This window comes from Brassica oleracea, chromosome C7 (genome assembly GCF_000695525.1).
Source record: "Brassica oleracea var. oleracea cultivar TO1000 chromosome C7, BOL, whole genome shotgun sequence".
In the NCBI taxonomy this organism is placed as follows: domain Eukaryota; kingdom Viridiplantae; phylum Streptophyta; class Magnoliopsida; order Brassicales; family Brassicaceae; genus Brassica; species Brassica oleracea.
Window position 1 is genome coordinate 16,333,234 of NC_027754.1, and position 22,555 is coordinate 16,355,788.

General features: G+C 32.2%; 3 protein-coding genes and 1 long non-coding RNA gene across 6 annotated transcripts; 1 reads left to right on the forward strand and 3 right to left on the reverse strand.

The window, feature by feature from the left end:
- The first annotated feature begins 1,477 nt into the window (after positions 1 to 1,477).
- Positions 1,478 to 5,734, forward strand: LOC106301826. 2 transcript variants are annotated; one of them, XR_001262292.1, is made up of 4 exons: positions 1,478 to 1,662; positions 5,067 to 5,099; positions 5,179 to 5,311; positions 5,391 to 5,734. It is a non-coding gene; the product is annotated as an uncharacterized LOC106301826 (long non-coding RNA). The 2 variants fall into 2 exon arrangements; XR_001262293.1 differs by having other exon boundaries at positions 1,479 to 1,662; positions 5,189 to 5,311.
- On the reverse strand, positions 3,282 to 5,060 carry LOC106301824 (mitochondrial inner membrane protease subunit 1). 2 transcript variants are annotated; one of them, XM_013738306.1, is made up of 4 exons: positions 4,384 to 5,060; positions 4,063 to 4,287; positions 3,661 to 3,771; positions 3,282 to 3,552 (listed from the first exon to the last, which is right to left on the reverse strand). In XM_013738306.1, exons 1-4 carry the CDS (start codon positions 4,504 to 4,506, stop codon positions 3,505 to 3,507), a joined length of 507 nt encoding a protein of 168 aa, XP_013593760.1. In that variant the 5' UTR covers positions 4,507 to 5,060; the 3' UTR covers positions 3,282 to 3,504. The 2 variants fall into 2 exon arrangements, with proteins under 2 accessions (XP_013593760.1, XP_013593759.1); XM_013738305.1 differs by having other exon boundaries at positions 3,409 to 3,771.
- Positions 5,735 to 12,980: 7,246 nt separating the features above from the next.
- LOC106301212 (transcription factor bHLH144-like) lies at positions 12,981 to 14,080 on the reverse strand. Its single transcript, XM_013737559.1, has one exon. It carries the CDS (start codon positions 14,039 to 14,041, stop codon positions 13,322 to 13,324), a length of 720 nt encoding a protein of 239 aa, XP_013593013.1. The 5' UTR covers positions 14,042 to 14,080; the 3' UTR covers positions 12,981 to 13,321.
- Positions 14,081 to 14,366: 286 nt separating this feature from the next.
- On the reverse strand, positions 14,367 to 14,703 carry LOC106301213. Its single transcript, XM_013737560.1, has 2 exons — positions 14,573 to 14,703; positions 14,367 to 14,405 (listed from the first exon to the last, which is right to left on the reverse strand). Exons 1-2 carry the CDS (start codon positions 14,681 to 14,683, stop codon positions 14,367 to 14,369), a joined length of 150 nt encoding a protein of 49 aa, XP_013593014.1. The 5' UTR covers positions 14,684 to 14,703.
- Between the last annotated feature and the right edge of the window lie 7,852 nt (positions 14,704 to 22,555).

A 22,555-nucleotide genomic window follows, 5' to 3' on the forward strand; every position in this document is an offset into this window, starting at 1 on the left:
CTTTTTTTTTCCCTCTTGAATTTGATATAGGTGACCAGCTTGATAACAGGTTCGTCTTTTGCCAAAAGATTCTGACTTTCTTCAATAGATTCAAACAAAGAGTTGAGTTTTCTATTGGTATTTGATGAGTCAATTCTAAGTTTGATTCAGTGGAATAATTATTGGTGTTATTTGCGCTTCGTTGCAGCTCATGTAGCTTATTGTAAGTTGATGCTTTTTTTGTGTTCAGGGGTTTAAAAGGATGACACAAAGTGGTAAAGAAGAAACTATGGCATGTCAATGTGTCAGTGCTATGGTTGAGATCAATATATTGCCGTATAAGATCAACTTTGTTATTCACTTAATTTTTATCCACGCATCCGTTTCTTTCGTAATAAAGTGTGTAATCTATAATTTCAGTGATTTGATTAGAATCGTGAAGCTAATGCCGTATAACAAAATTACTCACTGCTTTTTTTGTTCAAAAAATTCAAAGAGATAATTAACATGAGAAAATTCGTAATAACAAAAAATATCGGAATCGCTGAGTTGATTTTAAATGTTTTATCAAACCAATATTAAAAACTATATATCAAAGAAGTGAATCCCATTGACCCTAAACCCTAAACCCTAAACTCTAAACCCTAAACCCTAAATCCTAAACCCTACCCTTTAACTCTAAACCCTACCCTTTAACTCTAAACCCTAAGTTTATGACTTTTGATAAAACATTAAGTACTATTTTTGTGACTTTTGACCTTGAGTGCTAGTTTGAGAACAAAAACTTGATTTAGTGCTATTTTAGTCTTTTTCTCTAAGTGAAATTAACAAGGTATTAACGCAAAACAACAACTAAAAGCTAATAGATGATCAAAACAAATTTCCAAAAATAATAGTTCCAAAAAATTGAACAAAATATAAAGAAAATAAAAATATACTCCCTCTGGATTTAAATATAAGATGTTTAAGGTTTTACACACATATTAAGAAACAATAAATACAATATTTTAGTTGTTACTTTTTGATTATATCAATAAAGTTTCACCACTCATAATTTTACTTTTTAATTTATATTTAAATTTTAAAAATAAATGCATTAATTATATCTCAAAACATCATACATTTGTATACAAGATAAAAATATAGAACATCTTACTTTCGTATCCGGAGGGAGTATAAAATAATTGAATCCTCCTTTTTTATAATTGTCTAAATACTTATATTTTTATAATATATTATAATATTTATATATCAAAATTAACATATAAAATATATAATACAAAACTAAAATTTAAACAAAAAATCCGGGCGTAGCCCGGGCCGACCCTAGTATATAATAAATTTTAGTGAATTTCTATTTGGCTCCCTTAAAAAGTAATGAGATCAAACGGTTTAAAATAAAATATGGTTCAATTTTGGATTTGATTCGGTTTATTTTTCTCCATTTTCCCATCCCTTTTTGGTACATACGCAACGACACGGCGTCGTTTAGCGCTCTGCAGAGTGTGGACGGTTATACTTTATAATCTTCACGAAGATTGAAGAAGAAGTTTCCCAGATCTAGCACCGGCGATCTCTTCTAATTGTTCATATAATTCCTCTTGCAGCAGAAAAGTCGGATCAGTTTCGCTCCAGTTTCTTAGGATTCACAGATCACACGGATTCGTTTCCTACTTCTCAAAGGTTAGTTGCTTATCGTTAGTAGGAAATAGGAATGGGTAGCTGCTTGTTCCTTGCATCATTGATCTTTGGTAGGAATGATTAGCGGTTTTTTCTTCACGTGACTGATCATTGGTAGGAATGATCAGCTGCTTATTACTCACATGATTGATGCAAATCAAGAGTTGATCCAGAGAGTGGTGGTTATTCTCTGTTGAAAGAGATACCTTAGGGTCCAGTTGATGTTTGTGTTATGGAATTAAGAACTCTATCTCTGGCTAGCTAGTAATGTTGTGGCAAGCTAATAATGAAGTTGCTAGTTCATGCAGCCTAATGATTAGTTGTTTGTTCACATGAGTGATCGTTGGTAAGAATGATTAGATGCTTGTTCCTCACATGACTGATGTAAATCATGAGTTAATCTAGAAAGTGACGGTTACTCTCCGTTGATAAAGTTAGATAGGGTCCAGCTGATGTTTGTATTATCAAATAAAGAACTTTATCTCTCCGTAGCTAGTAATGAAGTAGCTAGCTCATGCAGCGTAATGATCATTTAGTTTTGTTTTTGCTAATAGATGGCTGCTCGAAAGTGTGTCTGATTTGCTCGGTGTTTAAGAAATTTATGATTTCTAGGCTAGCCAGTGATCTCGAAGCATTACAAGGTTCATTGATTGGTGCCTTTGAACTCTATGCGCGAGATCCCGTATTTTCTGCTAAGGGAAATCAACCATTTGTTATAATCTTAAAATAAACAAAATTTGTGCAATTAAATATGTTAATAGATGAATCCACCACTATGTGATTTGTGCCAAAATAAACATGTGAACGATTACAGAAATACACATTAACTAAAAACTCAGATAACGTTTTCATTAAATTTTAACTAGTAGTACTAAGATGCAAAAGTCAATTGATCGATTTTATAATAAACTACTAGATATTCAGTCACTCATCAATTACCAATTGAATTAGCAGTTGAAATGGATAGTTCAAATAGATGACTGAAGTTGAAAAAAAAAAACTTAAACAAGAAAGTTGTGACTTATAAAATCGATCAAATAACTTTTTCATCTTAGTACTACTAGTTAAAAATCAAATTTTATTTTTTAAAAGGTTAATGTTGGCTTATTTAAATGCATTTAGTTATTAGTATCATTTCGTCGTTTGTAAAAATCCAACTTAGTCTGAGTGAAAGAAACACATTCTTGATTCCTGTGTTTTCTTAAGAAACACATTCTTGATCCTTGTGATTTTTTTTGGTAATCATAAATTCAATAGCAAAAGACAGAATGGTCACAAGAGATTGAATCTAATTCATCATTTCATCGTTTGTAAAAATCCAACTTCGTCTCAATCACAAGAATCAAGAATGTGTTTCTTAACAAAACACAGGAATCAAGAATAGTCATAAGAGATTGAATCTACTTTTAATATACACAAGAGAGTAAAACTTTGGTTATACAAAACAAAAATAGCAACAGAAAAAGTAGATTTTTCTGATATTCGCTAGACTATCCAAACAAGGCTTCTTAAGAACTATATGTATACAAATATTACCGTTTTAGATATAACATCGAAGAAACATAAATTGTTGCTCAGTTTTAATTAGATGCTAAAACCTTGGTAATTAGTTCAGGGGTATCTAATAAAAAATGAATCGTTTAATTGTAATATCCAGTAGACTTACATACAAGATAGCAACACTATTTTATATCGATCTCATATCGTATCTCCCTCTTTCAGTCTCTCCATTATATAGCTAACCGGACTCGCTTGACTTAACAACAAGACTACTACACTAACAAACCGTCTTGGTCATTTGCCAAATGATCAACCAAGATAACACCCGACCCAAACCTTATTTCTTTAAGTTGTGGTCGGTCCAATCGGTCCAAAATCTTGAAATGGCCAAACCTAAATATCATTTGATACCAAACCATATTGATTGCCAAATAAAATGCAAAAAAAAAAAACACTTTTGATTCGACTAATAAGACTGTACAAAGTTAGACATATACATACCCTCCAAAGCACTCTGCCTCGAATAAGACCATAAGGTAAAGGACCAAAGATTCTCGAGTCTCTAGAGTTCTGAGTATAATCACCTTGCACCCACACATGCCCTTTAGGAACCTAAGAAAATAAAGTCAACAGATCAAATTGACGTAAAGAACACATCGTAATTGCCAATGTCAAGACAGAAACTAAAACCAAATCTGTATCTACACAAATAGCATTAACATTTCTTAGTAGTACTATCAAGGCTAAAGTTTCATAAAGTACAAAGCTTACAAGACTCACTGATTAGTTGTCATTCTCATGTGAAAGGTTTACAACAACCCAATTTTCCGACAATGTAACTAATATGTTCAAATCTAATTCATAAGCGTAGTGAAAGAAGAAGAGGGTTAGTAAACAACATACCACGACGGTTCTTGATTCATCGTTCTTCTCAGGATCAACTACAAAGCTTACACAATCTCCTTCAAGTCCGATCACTCTCTTGATTGGAATCTTGTTAGGGTCTTCTGGAGATTGCAACACAATGACATCTCCACGACTCAGTTTCCGAGACCGCGTGGAGATACGTTCTGCCAATACGACATTCCCCGAAGGATGAAGCGTCGGGATCATGCTCGGACCAAAAGCCTACTCAAGAAGAGGACAATTAACAAAAAAAACAAAATTGTGACAATCTCGATGCTTTTGCTTTGTTAGATGAACGAAAGGAATGATGAGACTCACGAAAGCAGGGAAGGCGAGATAGGTTGTGGTTACATGGAGAAAGGAGTAGACTTTCGCGACAAACACACCGCTTTTCATAGCTTGTCGATAAGCTACGTTCCAGAACGACGATGAAGACCCCATTTGTTGATTCCCTGCAACTGAATTGAACCAATCCAGATTCGACAACGAGAATGGTGTCTGAAAGTTTTGAGAGTTGAGACAGGATCGTGGAGGGAGGCTTAGATGGAACCCGGTTTACAAAAGATGAAGTCAGATTCTCAAACCCGGTTTAAATCATCAGAGCCTGCGATTTCTTTGCTTATAAAACCCGGTTTAAGGGTTAAATATAATTCGAACCGTGATGGAAATGGAACACACAAAACTGAGAACATATGGGGAAGATGGAAACGTGAAGAAGAGATCGGAGTAAGAAGAAAATCAAAATTAATACTGATTACTGAATTGCCGATCCGGTTTTCAGTAAGATACTGAAACCAAACCGAATTGACCAAATTTAGGCTCGGTGTGGTTTTCTATTGGCGCTTGGTGTGGATTGCAAAGTTTTAGAATCCCATCTTCCTGCATTAATAGCCTCTCCGAGTTGTTATTGGAAATGCTCTGCTCTGTTGTATCTTCCATGAATGTTACTTATAGAGAAAGATAAGTAGTAACTGAATCGAACATTTAATATGTGTTCTCAGGGCTTGGGAATCTCTTAAGGCCGGCAACATGTTGTAAGTCTATGGTTATTGTTCACAATGGCATTTGCCTTAATTTAAATTGGGATGGTTTCTAACTGTAAACACTGATAAGCTGATGAAAGGATAATGAATTCTAAAGCACGCAAGTAGTACGCAAGAAGGAAAAACGGATTGTGTTGTCTGAAAGTTACGTGGCCAATCTTTCTCTTTATCCGGGGAGATCAAAGCTACCTTTCAGCCTGCAGGTTGAATATTATACTACTATATATGTTGTGGGAATATTGTGAATTGTGTGACAAGATATATTGGTTTTCTCTCTGTTAGGTGGTGATTTTGTAGCGTGGTGATAAAGGATAAAAGAATTCACAGTTATTGGCGGTAACACGATAAGCGGGTTCAGGTTTTCAGGACAAGTTTCACTTCTTTATATTGTTTGTAGCTTAAAAAGTAATAGGACCACGTAAAAGAGTTAGTTTGGCTTATCATGTTTAGGCTAGATGCGACATCGGGAAGATGTTTTATTGGTTCATCTGATATTTCCAAATAAACAGATCACAGTTGTAAGGAGAAAATTCGTGACAAGCATCGGTCAAGTCAAAGAACTTTATCAATGTGTGATCATTTGTTTACACTAAGGGGGAATGTAAAAATAGCTTCAAGAACACTTACATATCAGCGTAGAGTTCATGTATTCCAACATATACCAGTAATCTTTCTCACAGGATAAACTTTAAAGCGTCGTCTCGGTGTAGACAAGTGTTTCGTTTGTGGCTGCCATTTTGTGTGATAGTGCGAGAGACTAACAAATCAGTGGACATTACACTTACGCGGCTGTAATTTTTAATGGGAAAATGGTCATTCAAATCCCGAACTTTCAATTTTTGGCCATTTAAAGCATAAATTTTAACTTAGACAACTTAAATCATTGACTTTTTATTGACTTTTGTTTTAAATCATGAACTTTAGTTGATTGGGCTAAATAAGACACATCTTTAAATAATTTAACAGAACATTAACACAGAGTTAACTAAGGCTTAATTAAGTACAGTTAAGTAAAACTAACGAAACAACATATAGTATGTTCTTCACATTGATTTAAAATATACTGTCCCTTATATATTAATTGAGAAACATTACAACGTTGTTTTGTAGCCACGTGTCACCATGAGAATGAAATTCAGAATTTTTAGAAAAATAGGTTGGTTCATCTTAACTTATATTATACTTTTTATTAAACTAACTATTAAATTGATAAATAGTATGCACGAGAATATTCTCGCACTTTCCTTAAATAAAAACTACATAATTGCCTAATATGATTAACGTATATATGACAATCAATGATTTGTATCTAATAACTTTTATTCCGTTTTTTTCTTGGACCTTGCAACACCACGGAAGTGGGTACAATCATGCCTTTGCCTTATTTAAAATCTATATTTTTTAATTACTGAAATTATTCCATGACATACATTTTATTTCAATAAACTATATATTATTTGATTCCTTTTCCCTTTCAACGGAAATACTTAAACCCTTTCTAAGTTTACAGATTTATAATTAATTATATTCTTCAAATATATGTCATCAAATAGTTGTAAACGTTTCATACTTTAGTAAAGAAACTATCTATAATATAGGCAACATAAATATAATCACTACCTATATCTACCTATAATACTCTAGACATGTTGCAATAAATTATTTAAGCATTTCAATTATCTAGGAAAAATTATATCTCAACATTTAAACTTTTCAATTCAGAATGAACAAATGTACATTTAGATACGGAATGAACAAATTTCATCTATAGTTTATACTAAATTAAAAATGCGTATAAAAAATTGATTATTGTTCTACTATAAGTTTCATAATTTTGACGTTAGCCAATTGTTTATTTAAATTTTGAAACCTAAAAATATTTTCTTTTCTTTGTTATATTTTAATAATAAGTAAAATATTTTTTAAAAAAAAACGTCTTCAATACCCAACCGATAACCCAAAAATATATTGTATTATTCAATAGACTTTTAGTTCAAAATTTCCGAAAATATTCTTATTTTAATTATATTCGAATATATTTTATTTCAGATATATATATTATATGATAAACTATCCTATATATTGAGAAAGTATTTATTGTTAAATCATTCATTCGTAACTGTGATTTACAGAAATGTGAATGGTCCCTATTTCTCTAAACCCAAAGAGCTAAAACCAAACTGAAAATCAAACGGGTATCCAAATATTTAAACATGATAAAATATTAATTTATATCTGTATATAATATAATTTATCAATAGCGTTTTCAGGTATTTTGGTCGAATTGGCTAAAATACTAAACATTGCATTTTGAATATTTATGGAGAAAATATTTCGATAGAAATAATGTTCAGAAGGTATGTTAAGATCATATGTATTAATCAATAGTGTCACATTGTTAAATGAAAATGTCAAGCGTTTCTTATGGAAGTTTTATAGAGTTTGTGATGATTAGTTTTCTATATTCATACAGTTATGCAAATTATTTTAAAACGGGTGAATTAAAATCTTATTAATGGTTCTTCATTGTATTTATTCCTATTTTGTTTCTTTAATAAAATGGTTCTTCATTGTATTTATTCATATTTTGTTTCTTCAATCTCCATACATAATACTGAATATTGCATGAAAATCATCATTGCAACGCATCATTGCTAAAATAGACTCATCGATCTTTGTTATAGACTTATAGTAGACTAATATCGAACAGTCACATAACTACACCACATAAATATACTTACTCGAGGAGGAAAAACAAAGCTGCTGAGGTGGCAAGTGTTGGTCAATAAGTCAATGCAGAAGAGTTGAAGAAATAAGCAGAGAGAGGAAGACACGTGATAGAAGAAGGGTTATAACAAAAAGTATAAATAGTCTTTAGATATTTTCTATGAGATTCATGAATAGAATTACAATGTGTTTAGCATATGAGCTAGGTCCTTTCTCACATGCGAGCAAGAAAGTCAATCGTATGAAATTATCTCTGGTGTTGTAATCGATTCTTCTAATCAGCAATAAAGAATGTATTGAGTGGAGATCCTATCTTTCTACTTAACATTATTATAGATATCAAATTCTTGAAGTATAACCCACATTATCTCTATTAGTTCGCATAAAGTTTATCCACGCTTACATATAGTGTTTCTTTCTTATGATTCAAGCTGCTAACTTATGATTGTTTTCCCATGAAATTTAAGATGTGTTCATAATGTTTTTCTTCTTTACACCCCGTCCGTAGGACGGCTTTGACCCTAGTTTATACAAAATAATAAGAGATACTTTGAAGGCTTCTAAGCACATCCACCTAAGCAAAAATAATCAGCAAATTAGATTGAAGCATGTTATTAATAATTCTACATCAGCAATCTCATTTCATACATGGTTACAATTCCATGGATGAACTCCACCTTCTTCAAAAGTAAATGCTTTCTTCAATTAATTAGGAACCAAAATCGACAGCCCCTTTTAAATTCTTCAAGCATTCCAGCATCACTATATTAACCAGGGAAAATTTCCAATTCAAAAAAATTCTCACACACCCAACTCATCATCTAGTCTAGGCGATTTATCGGGGAATCCTCGTGATGAAAACAACATTGAAAGCTACCACCAGAAATCATCAACGCCATTGAAAGATCAAGTTGCCACATCAGAAACCAAAAATCAGGAGAAAATCTGATGAGACTTCTCAATTCGTTCAATTTGTTTGACTCTTTGTTTTACCGGTTTGTGGATGTCTCACCGATTAATTATATTTTTTAATTAAAAAATGTATTTATTGTTTGTCTCTCCGATCTGAAATATTTTCAAATTTTAGATGATGATTATGATCCAGCAATATAGGTCATGAGCCACATATTTTGTGTATTGGGTCTCATCATGTTTAATGTTTTATAGAATCTGCAGCTGATTTCATGTCTCAAACTAAAATAATTCTTGAAAAAAGCTGTAGATTCTGGAAAACATCAAACCTGATGAGATCCAATACACAAAATATGCGACTGATGACCTATATTGTCTGATCATAATCATCATCTAAAACTTGAAAATATTTCAGATCGGGAAGACAAACAATAAATACAGTTTTTAATTAAAAAATATAATTAATCGGTGAGGCATCCACAAAAAGTTAATCAAACTGAACGAATTGAGAAGTCTCATCAGATTTTCTCCTGCTTTTAGGGTTTTGATGCAAAAACTTGATCTTTCAACGGTGTTGATGGTTTCTTCTGGTAGCATGCAATATGTTTTCATCACCAGAATTCTCCCATAAATCCCTTAGGCTTGAAATTGAGTCTTAGACATTTCAAATTAGTAAGATCATCATATTTATTTCTCTGTATCTGTTAACCAGTAAAATCTATTTAATATTATTTAAAATTAATAAACTATTTGCAGTAATATTTAATACCTAAATATTATGCTATTTATATCTATTTAGAAATGATTAAATAAGAGGCTTTTATATACAGATGTATAGCCAATAAATAGTATTTTAGAAGAATAAAAAATGGGTCTTTGATAGAAACAAACAAAAACTAAACACTACGCACATAAATCAATTGTTTTGTCTTTGAAATAAAAAATATAAGAAAATGACATAAATATTCATAATAGCGTGTTAGCAGTTTATATGCATTGAATAAGTTGTATACATTTATATTTATAAATGAAAACGTTGTTAACTAAAAGTATACAATTTTATACTCAAAATCCTGTACTAACAAAACATCTTTAGTAAACTCATCACGAGTTACAATAATTGTCTGCATCATCGTGGACATTATAAAGTCGCACAAAACATGGGGAATGGTCTTCTTTTTTAGAGACATGAAAATATAATAGGAACTCTGTCTTAAGAAAAATATACCCAAAATACATTCCGAGTCCAAACTTACTATTAATTGCTACAAAACATATTTACTAGGTCATATTTTCAGTAAATTTAGTGTTTAGTCACTAAAATTTTAAAAATGCAAGAGCCTTGCGAACCCAGGTAAAATCGGTTCAGGATCATGGGATCCTTTTCTATTAGATAGGAAGGGTTGTTGCACAAAGGATTATAAAGGTTCAACCAAATGTTGGAAAAATACGAACTATGCAAGGAATGGAGCTTAAAAAATCAAATGCAAAATAAAGGTTGTTGTAGGCTTCCTTTTGAATACGTAAACACAAACAAAAGAAATACAAAAAAATACAAAAAATGTGTTAAAAACTATCTCACATTGACTTTTGTAAGTCATATATATGGGAAGACCTACATCAAATTTTAGACAATTATAAATCATAAAACAAGTCATCAGGATATTAATCACTAACACAAACATATATAAATGTGAAGGAAAGAAAATTGTATTACCATATCTGTTTTTTGCTAATTAATTTTCTAAAAAATGCATGAAAGTTATTACTTGTCTCAGTATCATGAACAAGATTTTATTTGAGTGAATTACATAATTAGACACTTTTTCTATTTCTTTTACACCAAAAGACATTTATTGCATGAGGCACATAAAATGATAGTATCGAAAATGGTTTTGGACCATTATGCCCTTAATGATTTAGAGAACTAGTTGGAGTTCTATTGGAGAAAACGATACTGGCTAAATAGACTATTTTTAGTTCAGTTAATATTAAATAGTGTTTGGTTTATCGATATGTGGGATTGATTATTAGCCACATGATTTGTAGAGTACATTTTGATCTAAGGGTGGTTGTAGTTTATTAGATTTGGAATTAAAAAAAAATTTACGTGTAGTTGGTTTAATGTGTGTAAACCGGAATGATATGATTTAATTTGATTTGTATAGTAAATAGAAAGGGTCATCATTCTATATTGGATGTGGATACGGAAGAGTGAATGTGGACACCGTAGAGTTTCCGACACAAAGAGAGGATGTGGATATGGAAGAGTGCGAAGGAGATGATTCCTCGAAGGAGAAGAGTGTATGTGGACAAGGTTGAGTGGATGTGGACACTGTAGAGTTTCCGACAGAGAGAGAGTGTGGATGTGGATACGAAAGAGTGCATAGGAGATCTCCGATGACACTAACTTTCTGCGACAAGACAGCTGCTGCGGTTGTAGCGACACTCTTTTACACTTTCATCTAAATAGTCGACCTCACTTCAAGGCATAAGAGATTGACGATTTGGTTAGTTCCATGTGATGGAGAAGGATCTCGAATATTTATTTGCAAATCGACAGTCAATTATTCAGCATGTAGCTTTGACATGAAAGATTTATGAATTTATGAACTTATTATAAATAATGATTTTCTGAATATGAAATTGGATAATCAAAATTCAGACGAAAAAGAATCTGAAAGAGATTGTATAGATTCATGAAGTGAGAGAGAATAAAATAATCAAAAGAGAAAACAAATTATTGAGTAAAATTTGTTCTCTATTTTCTCAATTTCGTGGTGGTGCAAGTGGATCTGTACAGAAGAAGAGGAAAGAGACAATGGAGTAGCAACTACTTTTTTTTATTACGAATAGAAATAAAAAAAAAGATTATAGAAGAGAAAGATAAAACAAGTGTTTAGTTAGTTTGCTTGAAGGGCAACTGAAACATTCTGTATAGAAAAAGTGTGACACCAGAAGTGTTTGTTTGTGTAATTGAATTGTAATTGAAAAGTCATAAAGTGTTTATGATTGTAATTTTTTTCAAATCCAATATATCTTCATTTGTTTAACCGTTTTATACATTTCTTTGTTTACTGTTTTATACATTTCTTTGTTTGATGGTTCCAATTTATAAAGAATGACTAAAAAAATACATGGAAAATGAAAGCAAAAAAAAAAAAAATCATAAAGCATGACAAAAACCAAAGGACAAAAAAGGTGAGGGAGGCAACAAAAGAGTAAAGTGATTAGCCCTTGCGCCGACAAAAGAAAAAAAGTCTTTTCCTCTGTTCTCTCTCATAGATCTTTCACAGAGGAAAAGTGATGAGATGAATCTCTGGGCAATCGTTTGTTGTCTTATGGCGGTTTGCTTCCTCTCCGGTTTCGGTGTCACTGACCGGTTTTGTCTCTGGCATCGCATCTTCTTCTCCGATGGGCGGTCGGCTTCTGCCTCCGGCGTCGCATCTTATTCTTCGATGGGCGGTCGGCTTATGTCTCCGGCGTTCTCGCTATCTCTCAAGCGTATGGACGGCTGGCTGTGTCTCCGCCGTGCTCTTCATCTTGAAGTTCTCTGTGGTTTTACCGGGGTCCTCCCGGTGCCGTTTGATCAGTTTTTTTCGTGGTTAGCTGCTCAATTGATTCTCCTTCTCAGCCTTCGATTGATTCTTCCCTCCCTTGGATAAGGTGGTTTCATCTTCGAAGCTTACCTATATCTTTAAAGATGTTCACTTCGCTTGTAGGAATCTCGAAGGTTTGAGATCGATTGATGTCGATTGAATTCTTCTTGGAAACGCTTGATCCGTCAGATTTGACTCCTCGACTGACCGGGGTTGAGAGCGGTTCGGTTGAACGGGATCTCCTTCGGTTAGGCTTCGCTGACGGCGTTGCTCCGTCGTACCGTCTTTCTGGCACCGGAGGAAGGCAGCTGTCTCATTTCTTGACGCGTGTACCATTGATTGCTGGACAATCGGACACGTGGTGGAGGTGTGAGGTTTCCTTCCCCAACGGTTCTCGTCTATGGGCTGATGGCCCGTAGTTCGTTTAGTCAATGTTCGGCCTGTTTGTGTTTGGGCGTTTGTGGTTGGCCTTTCTCTTGGCCTGTTTGTTTGACTTTTGTTTTGCTTGTAAAGTTTGGTTGGGCTTGGCTCTTGTGGGGCTTTGCCCCATTTAATAAAAAGTATGTTCAGATGACAAAAAAAAAAAAAAAAAAGTTGTAAAGTCATTAGAAGACCAAATGTTTTTTTTTTAAGAAAGCAAAATACATTACATGCCTAAGTAAAAAGGCACATCACAAACCATAATAGTTCATGGCTAGAAATGGAAAATGAAAAGCCATTTGATTAGAGTGCAAGTTCAGCCATACAAATCAAAAGCTCAAAGCAAATCCACAAGTACACCTTGTGCAACGCACAAAATGAAACATATATAGAGAGAGATTCAACATACTATTATATCTAAATAAATCCCATCCTGTAAATAGAAGCGAGGAGAGTGGGAGTACCATAGAGAGAGAGAGTGGTCCAGATAGCGCTGGACCGAGAGTTACTTCCCAAGAACAGTTGCAACTGAAGAAGGAATATCGGATAGTATCTTCAAGATTGGTTTGAGAAATGTTCAACGCCAAGTTTCTGAGCTTCGAGTTTAAGTGACTTGAGGTACTGAACAGCTTCATCAAGTACAGAAGCTGTATTCATCTCTTCTCCTCCAGGGACAATCCTCCTCAACACTCCCATCATCTTCTTCATCTTTCTCCTTCCTTTCCCATCATTGTTAGAACTACTCGCACTTCCCGATACACTCTGCTTCCTTCTTGAGCTATATCCATAGCTTGAGCAACTTGATTCAGCTGATGTATTCCCATACTCCCTGAGAGACTCACGAGCTGTGGTGCTGACCTCTTCTGAATCACAACCATCCTCACTCTCATCACCATCTTCATCTGTGCTCAAGAGAGCATCAATCTCGTTAGGATCTTCTTGGTGAGAAGAGGATGATGATACTTCTTGTCGGCCATAGTTACCATAACTTCCCGCAACATACTCGTTATGAAACGAAGAAGCTAATCCGGAGTTCACGAGCCTAGGTGTCAGCTCAGGATGGTACATCACTTGGCTGCGGTCATATGTTTGGTCGAAAACGACAAAGTTATTTGGACAGACCGAAGAGGGTTGAAGTTCAACACCATGGAATGGTAACTTGGCACATGGCGGGGACAAAGCATCAAAGGATGACGCTGATGCATACGACGGGACGCTGTTCATGTTTCCGTCTCCCATTACGTCGGAGAAGTAGGGATACTGATTGTTCTGCATTAGAGAATGCCCGTGCAAAGCTAAAAATGTGAAAAAAAAAAAACAAGTCCTAAACTGCGAGCTGCTTGATTCTTTACTACCAAATCTGTCTTCGTTAAGCTTTGAGCTGCTCGGTTACTACTAAACCAACACTACGTTGACAACTGAACCAAATGCTAAATCAAGTTGTTATGGCCATCAGACTGAAGAGTCTCCACCAGAGCCCTTACCCCACCAAACCAGAAGCTTCCAAACAGAGTTTAGATCTCTTCAGAATACCAAACTCTTAATATCTCACAGTAATCAAAAGACAGCCGCCCAATTATCGGAAACTCCAGAAACCAGACTACGTTACAGGCTTAAGTAACTGTCTGAAATATTCTGCCTGCAAAGATTTAAGAAAAAAAAAAAAGAAAAGTTGAAATATCATACACACTGTGGTTTTTATGCTTTAAAGAATAAAACTATTTACCCAAAACATATATGATCTATTAGAGGGATACAATTTTCAATGCTTGATAACTTAATCTAATTCAAAAAAGTAGTTATTACCTGGCAAACTTGAACGGATTGGTAATTAGCAATGAAACATGTAGTCATCATAAAAGTTCCTATTTCCTTCAATGATCTGTTTCCCTTCTTCTTGTTTCCAACAATGCACATTCTCAACACTAAAAAAATAGTCACAACAACAACAACAGAGAGCTACTCCGAAAAAACAACGCCTGCAAAACGAGAAAGGAATGTTCACTAGTTTTAAACACAAGAAGCTGTGGAAAAAAAAAACTAAAACAATGAGAGCATTAGTTTTCACATGGCACCAAGGCGAGAAGACAATCTAAACTAGAAACCGACATACTATATAAAACAGCTAAAATAGAGGGAAAGCAAAAGAGACTACAAAGATCTTAATGAAAAAACACTCACTCACCTGGAAAGGATGGAAATTTACAGAATGACAAGGAAAAAGACAACGAGACGAGTGCAAGTCCGGTTGAAAAACATGAAGAAGGATGTCCAGGGCATCTTTGATTCCTTCCACTATTAATTTTTGAGTATTTAACCTCCCCGTTCCTCTTCTCTTTCAAAAACTGCCCAAACAAACAAAATTAGGACCAATTCTATTCATAAAATAATCACAGATATATGAAGTTGAAAGGCACTGAAACCAAGGCAAAATCTCTAAAACAAAATATATCTGAAAAAAATGAACAGAGAAACCAAAACACAGAGGATGTTTGATTCATGAAACAAAAGCATACAGCTTTATGCATCTGCGTACGATAAACAAGAGCAGCCATGACCAAAGACACTAACACTGGTGGATCAAGGATAATAAATGTTTTTATCTTTCTCACTAAAATTACATACTGATCACAGAATCTTCACGCGATCATGAATAGTCATGAAAAAAAGAAACAGAACGAAAATCACACAGAAATTTCAAAGGGAAAAATAGAATCTTCACCCAAATAAGTCAAAAATTGCGGCGGCAAGAAGAAGCAAAAAAGATCATTACCTATAGAGATCAAAAACCTTGAGAATAGAAGAGGAAGGATAAAAATGAACTCTTTATGCGTAGAACTTAAGCTGAAAAGGCTGATCGATAGAAGTTGCAGTGGGAGGGGGCAAGAAGATCTAGAAAGAGAGAAAAGGAGAGACAATAGGAGTATGTGACAGAGAGCGTGGCCTTCTTCTTTTCTGGTGCTGTTTGTTTGTTTTTGTTTGGTTTCTCCACTCCCATTTTAATCGCATTCACCATACATATATGGATTTTTAAAGTTTTTTTTTTTTTTTGCAAAATAATTTTTATTAATTCCTAGCACGCTTTGTTTGTGTGCGCGAATCTACTAGTATTCTAATAAAAACAAAAATAAAAACAAGCAAAAAGAGGGTAAACTTTTGTGGAATTTTCGGAATTATCAATTTTTTACACTCCTACTGATATTGATTCATCCAAGATCAAATCCTCGACAAAATATGTCTTTTTACGAGTTATATAGAAGAAATAAAAACTTTTAATATAATCTTTAGGGAGATATAATTCAACCGATAGTTTGATGTAATTTGTATTAAAATGACAAATCTACAATTTTAAAATGAATTTTACTCTTTTAAATTTTTTCTGTTATTGAACTTAACATTTTATAAAGTATTTTAAAATTTATTGTTACCGAATTTAAATTGTAAGTTTTATAACTTCTTAGTGATTTTAGAGTGTTATGGTGAAGTTTCTTAACTAAAAAAATTCAAATTCAAATCCTATGCTATGGTTTTTGGTAATATTTTAAAATAGTTTAACAAAAATCATTTTCAACTCTCTAATTTATATAAAATCATCTAAAATTCATTAAAAATCAAATCGCTTCAAAATTTAGATTAAATACATCTTTTAGTTATTTTATCCCCCAAAATAAAATAAAAAAAAGTTCATTTTGTTGTTTCTTTAGTTATTTATTGTTTAGATAAATCTTCTATTAGAACATATAACACAACTGTAACCAAATTTACATGATTTGGCATGACTCTAGTGTCGATTTTCAGTCAGTCAAATTGATTAATACAATAAACATAATGGCATACAACATCCAAATCACTTATATAAAATCAAACTGATATGTTATGTCTCACATGATCATAATTAGTATCAAGTGTAGAACTTCAATACTACTTATATAGCTGTTTTCTTATACCTGTGGAGATCCAAATATTTCTAACAGAAAGATTAATCCTATGATACATTCCATTAAAGTCCCCAATATATTAATTGCAGATCGTTTAAAAAATTGTATCTTTAAATTTGTACTAATTAAAATAGACTATGCTTTGGTGTCACTTAATTAAAATGACAATTTAGCTTATGTGACAGCTTAAGAATCAACTGAAAAAAATGTTGGTCCAAAATCCAATTACTGGGGAACATTATATTAACCCAAAATATAAGAATCGTGCATTATTTCCTTAAATAAAAATTACAAAGTTACTTAATATGATTAACATATATATGACAATTAATGATTATGAATAATAAAGATTTGATAACAATGTTTTTCATCTTTCTTCATTTTTGTTTAATTTTATATTACTAAAAAAATTAAAAAAATCACATTAGCCATATAATAAAAAATAGATTTTTTCTTATATGTTATATTTTGAAATTTTTGTCATCTATATGTTGAATATTTTTAAACAACTTTAATTTACAAAAAATATTAAAATCCCTTTGAAACTTTTGTGATCAATGGCTTAATTTTTTTTGTTATAACAAGATACAAATGATCATACAATCGTATTTATATGAATTTTTATTTAATAGATATTCATATTAAATAATAAATAAATATATATATATATATATATATATATATCAATATCATTTAATTTAAACTATGTACCATTTAAAAATACATAAATATGTTAATTTTGTAATTATCATTGAAAGAGTATTGAGACCTTAATATTTTAATTTTGAAATTTGCATCAAAAAATACCGCATCAAAAAATACCACATCAAAATTTTTGAGATTAATGGTTTAAATTATATGTTACATCAAATATACAAATGTTAATAAAACCGTATGAGTAGAATGTCTCAATAATAAATATTTATACTAAAATATACTACATATTTATGTCTATAACTTTTGGAAATATAATTATATACTATATAAAATAAATAAAATTATTGTTTTGATTTATTTACCATAAGTTTATTGTAAATAAACAAGAGGTATTATTTTGATTTATGTGATTAATATCTTTTATATTAACTGAGAAACAATTGATTACTCTAGCAAGTGTAAGATTTTATTAATTAATATTATTCGAAAATCTTACAAGAGATCGATACAACTAAGATTTATTTAGAATTTATTGAAATCACCTAGCGAGAACGTGGATTGCACAACAAATTTGATTTCCTAACCCTAACCCCCTTTCTATCCATCACAATACCGACATAGAATATTTGGAAGTGTCGATTAACAATCTGAAATAGTAACATTTTTCTAAGTTCAGCCCATTGGTTTTCTTAAATAGGGCTAGAACAGTTTTAATGATTAACTAAATGGGCCACATACATAGTAAAATGTGTTTTGGTTTAAAAATTGTTGCATACCCATAATCAATATGAACCATCATCATTTTCGTTTAAAATTTTGTCACAATAAAAATATAGGGTTGAGAAAAAGATCTGAATCCAAAAAACCGAACCAAGGCCGATTCAAAGAATAGTTATGAACTTTAACCAAAATTGGTTAGATATCCAAATGGATTCAAAAAATTTGTATCTAGAGAACCGAAACCGATCCAAACCGTAATATTCTAAGTATCCGACCACGATTTATATACTTAAATATATTAATTACTAAGGAGGTGTTCGCGCTTCGCGCGGAATATTGTTTTATTGTTAATAAGTATGAGTTTTCTGGATGATATAATTATGTAGCCGTCTTTATTTGTTAAAAGTATTATTTGTATTTTTATTGTATTATGTAGTAGTAAATGATATGTTAATATATTTTGTGTTTGTTTTTTCAATAATGTGTTGTCGTGTATATAATAGTATTTGTTAGTGGTGACGTGAGCCTATCATATAAAGCACATTTAATTTCAATAACTTTGCATTTATATATTTGTTGATTCTAAGATTAACGATTTCATAGTCAAAATTATATTTTATTGTATTTTCAAAATTTTGAACATTATTTTTTTTTAGATGTTTTTTGACATATCTCTATATTTTGACCTTACCTATCACCATCTTTGTATTTCGTTTACCTCACCGGTGCTTCTCCAAGGAATGATTGTTATGTTTTGGAGTAGAGTTCTTATTGTCCATCTTGTCCTGTGAGATTATCTCATATTTGTTGTAGGTCGGGTCTATGAGTTCCAAGTTGTGCGGTTGTTTCTCACTGCATTGTAGGTTAATATTGATTGCTCCTCTTCTTCCTTAAATTTTGGCTGATGTTGGAGACTGCATCTTCTTGGGTTGGGTCAGAGTTTAGGCGTCGTTGATGTTTTTTCCTTGTCGTTGGCTTGACGTTGATGGTCCCTGCTCGTCTTGGTTTTAAAATTTTGTTTTTTTCGTGATCTAACTTCTTTTTTCTATTTCATAGCTTGAGTACAGCTCTACGGTTTGCTAATTTCATTTTGTTTTCCTTTCCTTCGCTGTTCTCTCATCTCGTTGCAGTTTTCATTGCTGCTCGCATCTCTAGTAGCTCTCATTTCTGCCATGTTTGCCACTCTAGGTTTGGATAGTGTTTTCCTCCGTGTATGCTCGGTGGGCTTGGAAGGTTGTTTATGGTATCAAGCTTCAGCTCTGGTTTCTCGGTGGTTGGCTTCCATTCTCGCTCCCTCAGGTTGTTTCTTTTCTTTCCATGTTTCCTTTGGTATAGGCGTACGAAGTGAATCTCATGGAGATTTGGTCCTTTTTATCTAGAGTTTTGTGGTTCTTCGCTGGCATAGGCGTCTTGCTTTAATTTGTGAGGTGCTTCTTACCTCTTAGCTGGTGGCTGGGCTTTTGGGGCTTTAGGCATGTGTCTTTGCTGACTTTGGCATTTTGGTCATTATTTTTCCTCTGACTTGCTTTTTTGGTTCTTTGCGTTGGTACTCTATCACACACATTTTTGTTCGGAGGATTGCTTTGTCTCAAATTTTATCTTTTTGTTTTTTTTTTCTGACTTCTGATTATTTTAGCTAAAACACTATGTAGTAAGATGAGATAATTTAGTACACTATGTAGCAAGATGAGATAATTTAGTCTTCATTCTTAATCTCTTTTCAGTTTCGGACCTTTATTGAGTTAGTATTATTACGGAATTTTACCTTTTTTTTGGTTGTGGAGGTTTTAGGTTTAGACCATATGTTGTGCTCTAGTTTCTTCTTCTTAGTTTAGTTATTTTATGATTTTTAATAGTGAAATAAATATTTATTTTGTAAATTAAAAAAAATAGAAAATAGTAAAAAATAATAAATAGTGAAAGTTAATATTATTTTTAGTTGTTCATAAATTAAATATTTAAAATTATTTATATTATTTTACTTATTTCTTTATTTATATTATTTTATTTATTTCTTTATTCATCTTGAATTTTACTGACCAATAAAATAATTATCAAATTTCATATAATGATTTTTTGTGCGAGAACGATTAGATAACTAAAATTCTTAGAAATTCTATCAGACTCAAAAATTTCGTTTTCTTTTGTTATTTGTTTATTTATTCTAATTTTCTGAGTTTTTGCATTATTCAAGTTCCATCGGTAATTTTTTAATATAACAAAAATGTGAATTTTGATGAAAAAATAAAAGAGGACACGTGGCAGCAAGTCCCCCTGCCACTTGTGAGAAGAAGGGAAAATGTCTACTTTATATATATAGATTTTAAATTTAATATCTAAAAGGATATACAAAATATATAAGACGTTTTTCAGTTATCCAAAATACTTGGAAATATATACGAATAGTTATAAGTATATGTTCAAAATAGCTAAACATACTTATAATACCTAAAATACTTAAAATATCTATTGATTTCCTATCCAAATATTTAAGCTAAACCAATTTTTATGTCAAGTTTAAATAATTTGGCAAACATTATTCAAATTTATATGTTATATATTATTTTTATTTTTAGATTTTGAAAAATTTAAAGCATCTTTGAACTTTAATTTTTGGAAAAAAATTAAATAGGTTATCCGAACCCAAACCCGAACCAAACCTGCAAAGATCTGAAGTAAACCAATCCTGAAGGACCCAAATCGAACCAAATGGTACTCGAATGTCTACCTCTAATCAAATGTAAAAAATGTTACTGATAACAAAATGTATATTGTTTATAATATTTAAATACAATTTTTTTTTTAAAACACTCTATGCGCAAGATTCGGGTTATCATCTAATATACTATTAATCCATCTAAGTGGCATAATTAGATCGTCAAAATAAATTGAACGCATGATGATAGTTCCGGCTGTAATTTATTTACTAGTAGAGCAAGACGACTTGGTTATCATACTAGTCTCAAAAATAAAGTTTACGTGAATAGCGTAATGCATGTATGGATTTTTGTACTTAGCGATAAGCCTAATCTATTTTCGGGTTCTCTGTTTCTCTTTCCGGCTAACCGAGGTCTTGTTCCGATAAGCCCTCATTGGGTTGATTTAATATATATAAGAGCATCTCCAATCCACCTCTATATTTGTCTCTATAATAGCATTTAGAGATGAAATCACTCCAACTCTACTCTATTTCTTCTTCTAAAATAGAGATTGTTATTTTCACCTCTATATTTAGATGAAAAAATAACATTCCTCTATAATAGAGGCATACTTTTTTATATACAAAATGATCTTTTAGTTTTTTACTTTAACAATTATAACCAAAATAAATATTTGTTAGTGAAATTTACTGTTTACAAAAATATATAATCATATTTTTTATTTACATAATAGTTTCTATAAAAATATTTAGTGTAATTTTATGAATGTTACACTAAATTGGGTTGGTTTTCGACTTTCACAAATAAAAAATACTATTTGTAAAATTAGAAAAGAATATATCAAGAATATTTTTTTTTTAGAGGAACAAATAAATGAATACATTGGAGATAAGCTCATCTCTATTATAGAATTTTCCTATTTTAGAGGAAAAAATAAGGAAATACATCGGAGATGGTCTAAAGTATTATTAAAATAAAAGTATTAAGAGATGTTTTGGTTGTTGCTTAAAAGAAAAAGATGTTTTGGTTAAAATCAAATTAACAGTAGGAAAACAAAAGGAGAGGGACGGGGAGCACGCGTGAGAGGTTGGACAGAAGAGAGTCAAACACGGGGAGTGTGAGCCGTTAGATGAAGCAATCTGAGTGGTTCCCGTTCAATGCGGGCATGATGGTGACCGTAGGATTGCGATAACACGCGTGAAAAGCTTTGTAGGTCCCCCACCAAAACTTGACAAATTTTTTGGTATGTACTTAAAATAATATAATGATGATAAATTGTAGTTGTATGTAATAATCGACGACGCGAGATACTCATCATCTCTTTGGGCTCTTGCTCCAACCCATACTTCCAAGTAACGTATGCTTAGTTCAACCTCATGATTTCCCTCTGTACATTTGAGCTGCAATAATAAGCTTAAAAAACAACATAGAGATCGAGTGTCTGACGCAAATGTTGGCATGCGGGTTTATGTTTTTCCCTCTCCACTAATTTGATTTGATTGGTAGCCACAAACAATTACGCTGTCGTGTTTTAAATCACTGTTTGTTTTGCTACTAATCACCCAAACACTAGGTGAGATTTGGTAGAAAAGTAAACATTTAATTTGGTACAAATTTGTTTGCCACTGATCACGCAGACAGCAAGTCAGATTTGGTAGAAAAGTAACAATTTAATACTATATGTTACAAAAGAAATAACGACCGCGTACACATATGAGTCGTGTGGTTTTAGCTCAGATCATTATTTGGAGTATTAGACTTCGAGGTAACGATATCCACATTGTTTGAGCTTTAATCAACACACCCAACCATTT

What these genes read in the sequence shown, in the direction of transcription:
- LOC106301824 (XM_013738305.1), bottom strand. Translation starts at nt 4,506, where the DNA reads ATGGGGTCTTCATCGTCGTTCTGGAACGTAGCTTATCGACAAGCTATG. An exon ending in ATCTCGCCTTCCCTGCTTTC is followed by an intron (nt 4,288 to 4,383) that starts GTGAGTCTCATC and finishes CTTCTTGAGTAG; the next exon opens with GCTTTTGGTCCGAGCATGAT. An exon ending in ATGAATCAAGAACCGTCGTG is followed by an intron (nt 3,772 to 4,062) that starts GTATGTTGTTTA and finishes TTATTTTCTTAG; the next exon opens with GTTCCTAAAGGGCATGTGTG.
- LOC106301212 (XM_013737559.1), bottom strand. Translation starts at nt 14,041, where the DNA reads ATGCAGAACAATCAGTATCCCTACTTCTCCGACGTAATGGGAGACGGA.
- LOC106301213 (XM_013737560.1), bottom strand. Translation starts at nt 14,683, where the DNA reads ATGTGCATTGTTGGAAACAAGAAGAAGGGAAACAGATCATTGAAGGAA. An exon ending in AATCCGTTCAAGTTTGCCAG is followed by an intron (nt 14,406 to 14,572) that starts GTAATAACTACT and finishes AAATCTTTGCAG; the next exon opens with GCAGAATATTTCAGACAGTT.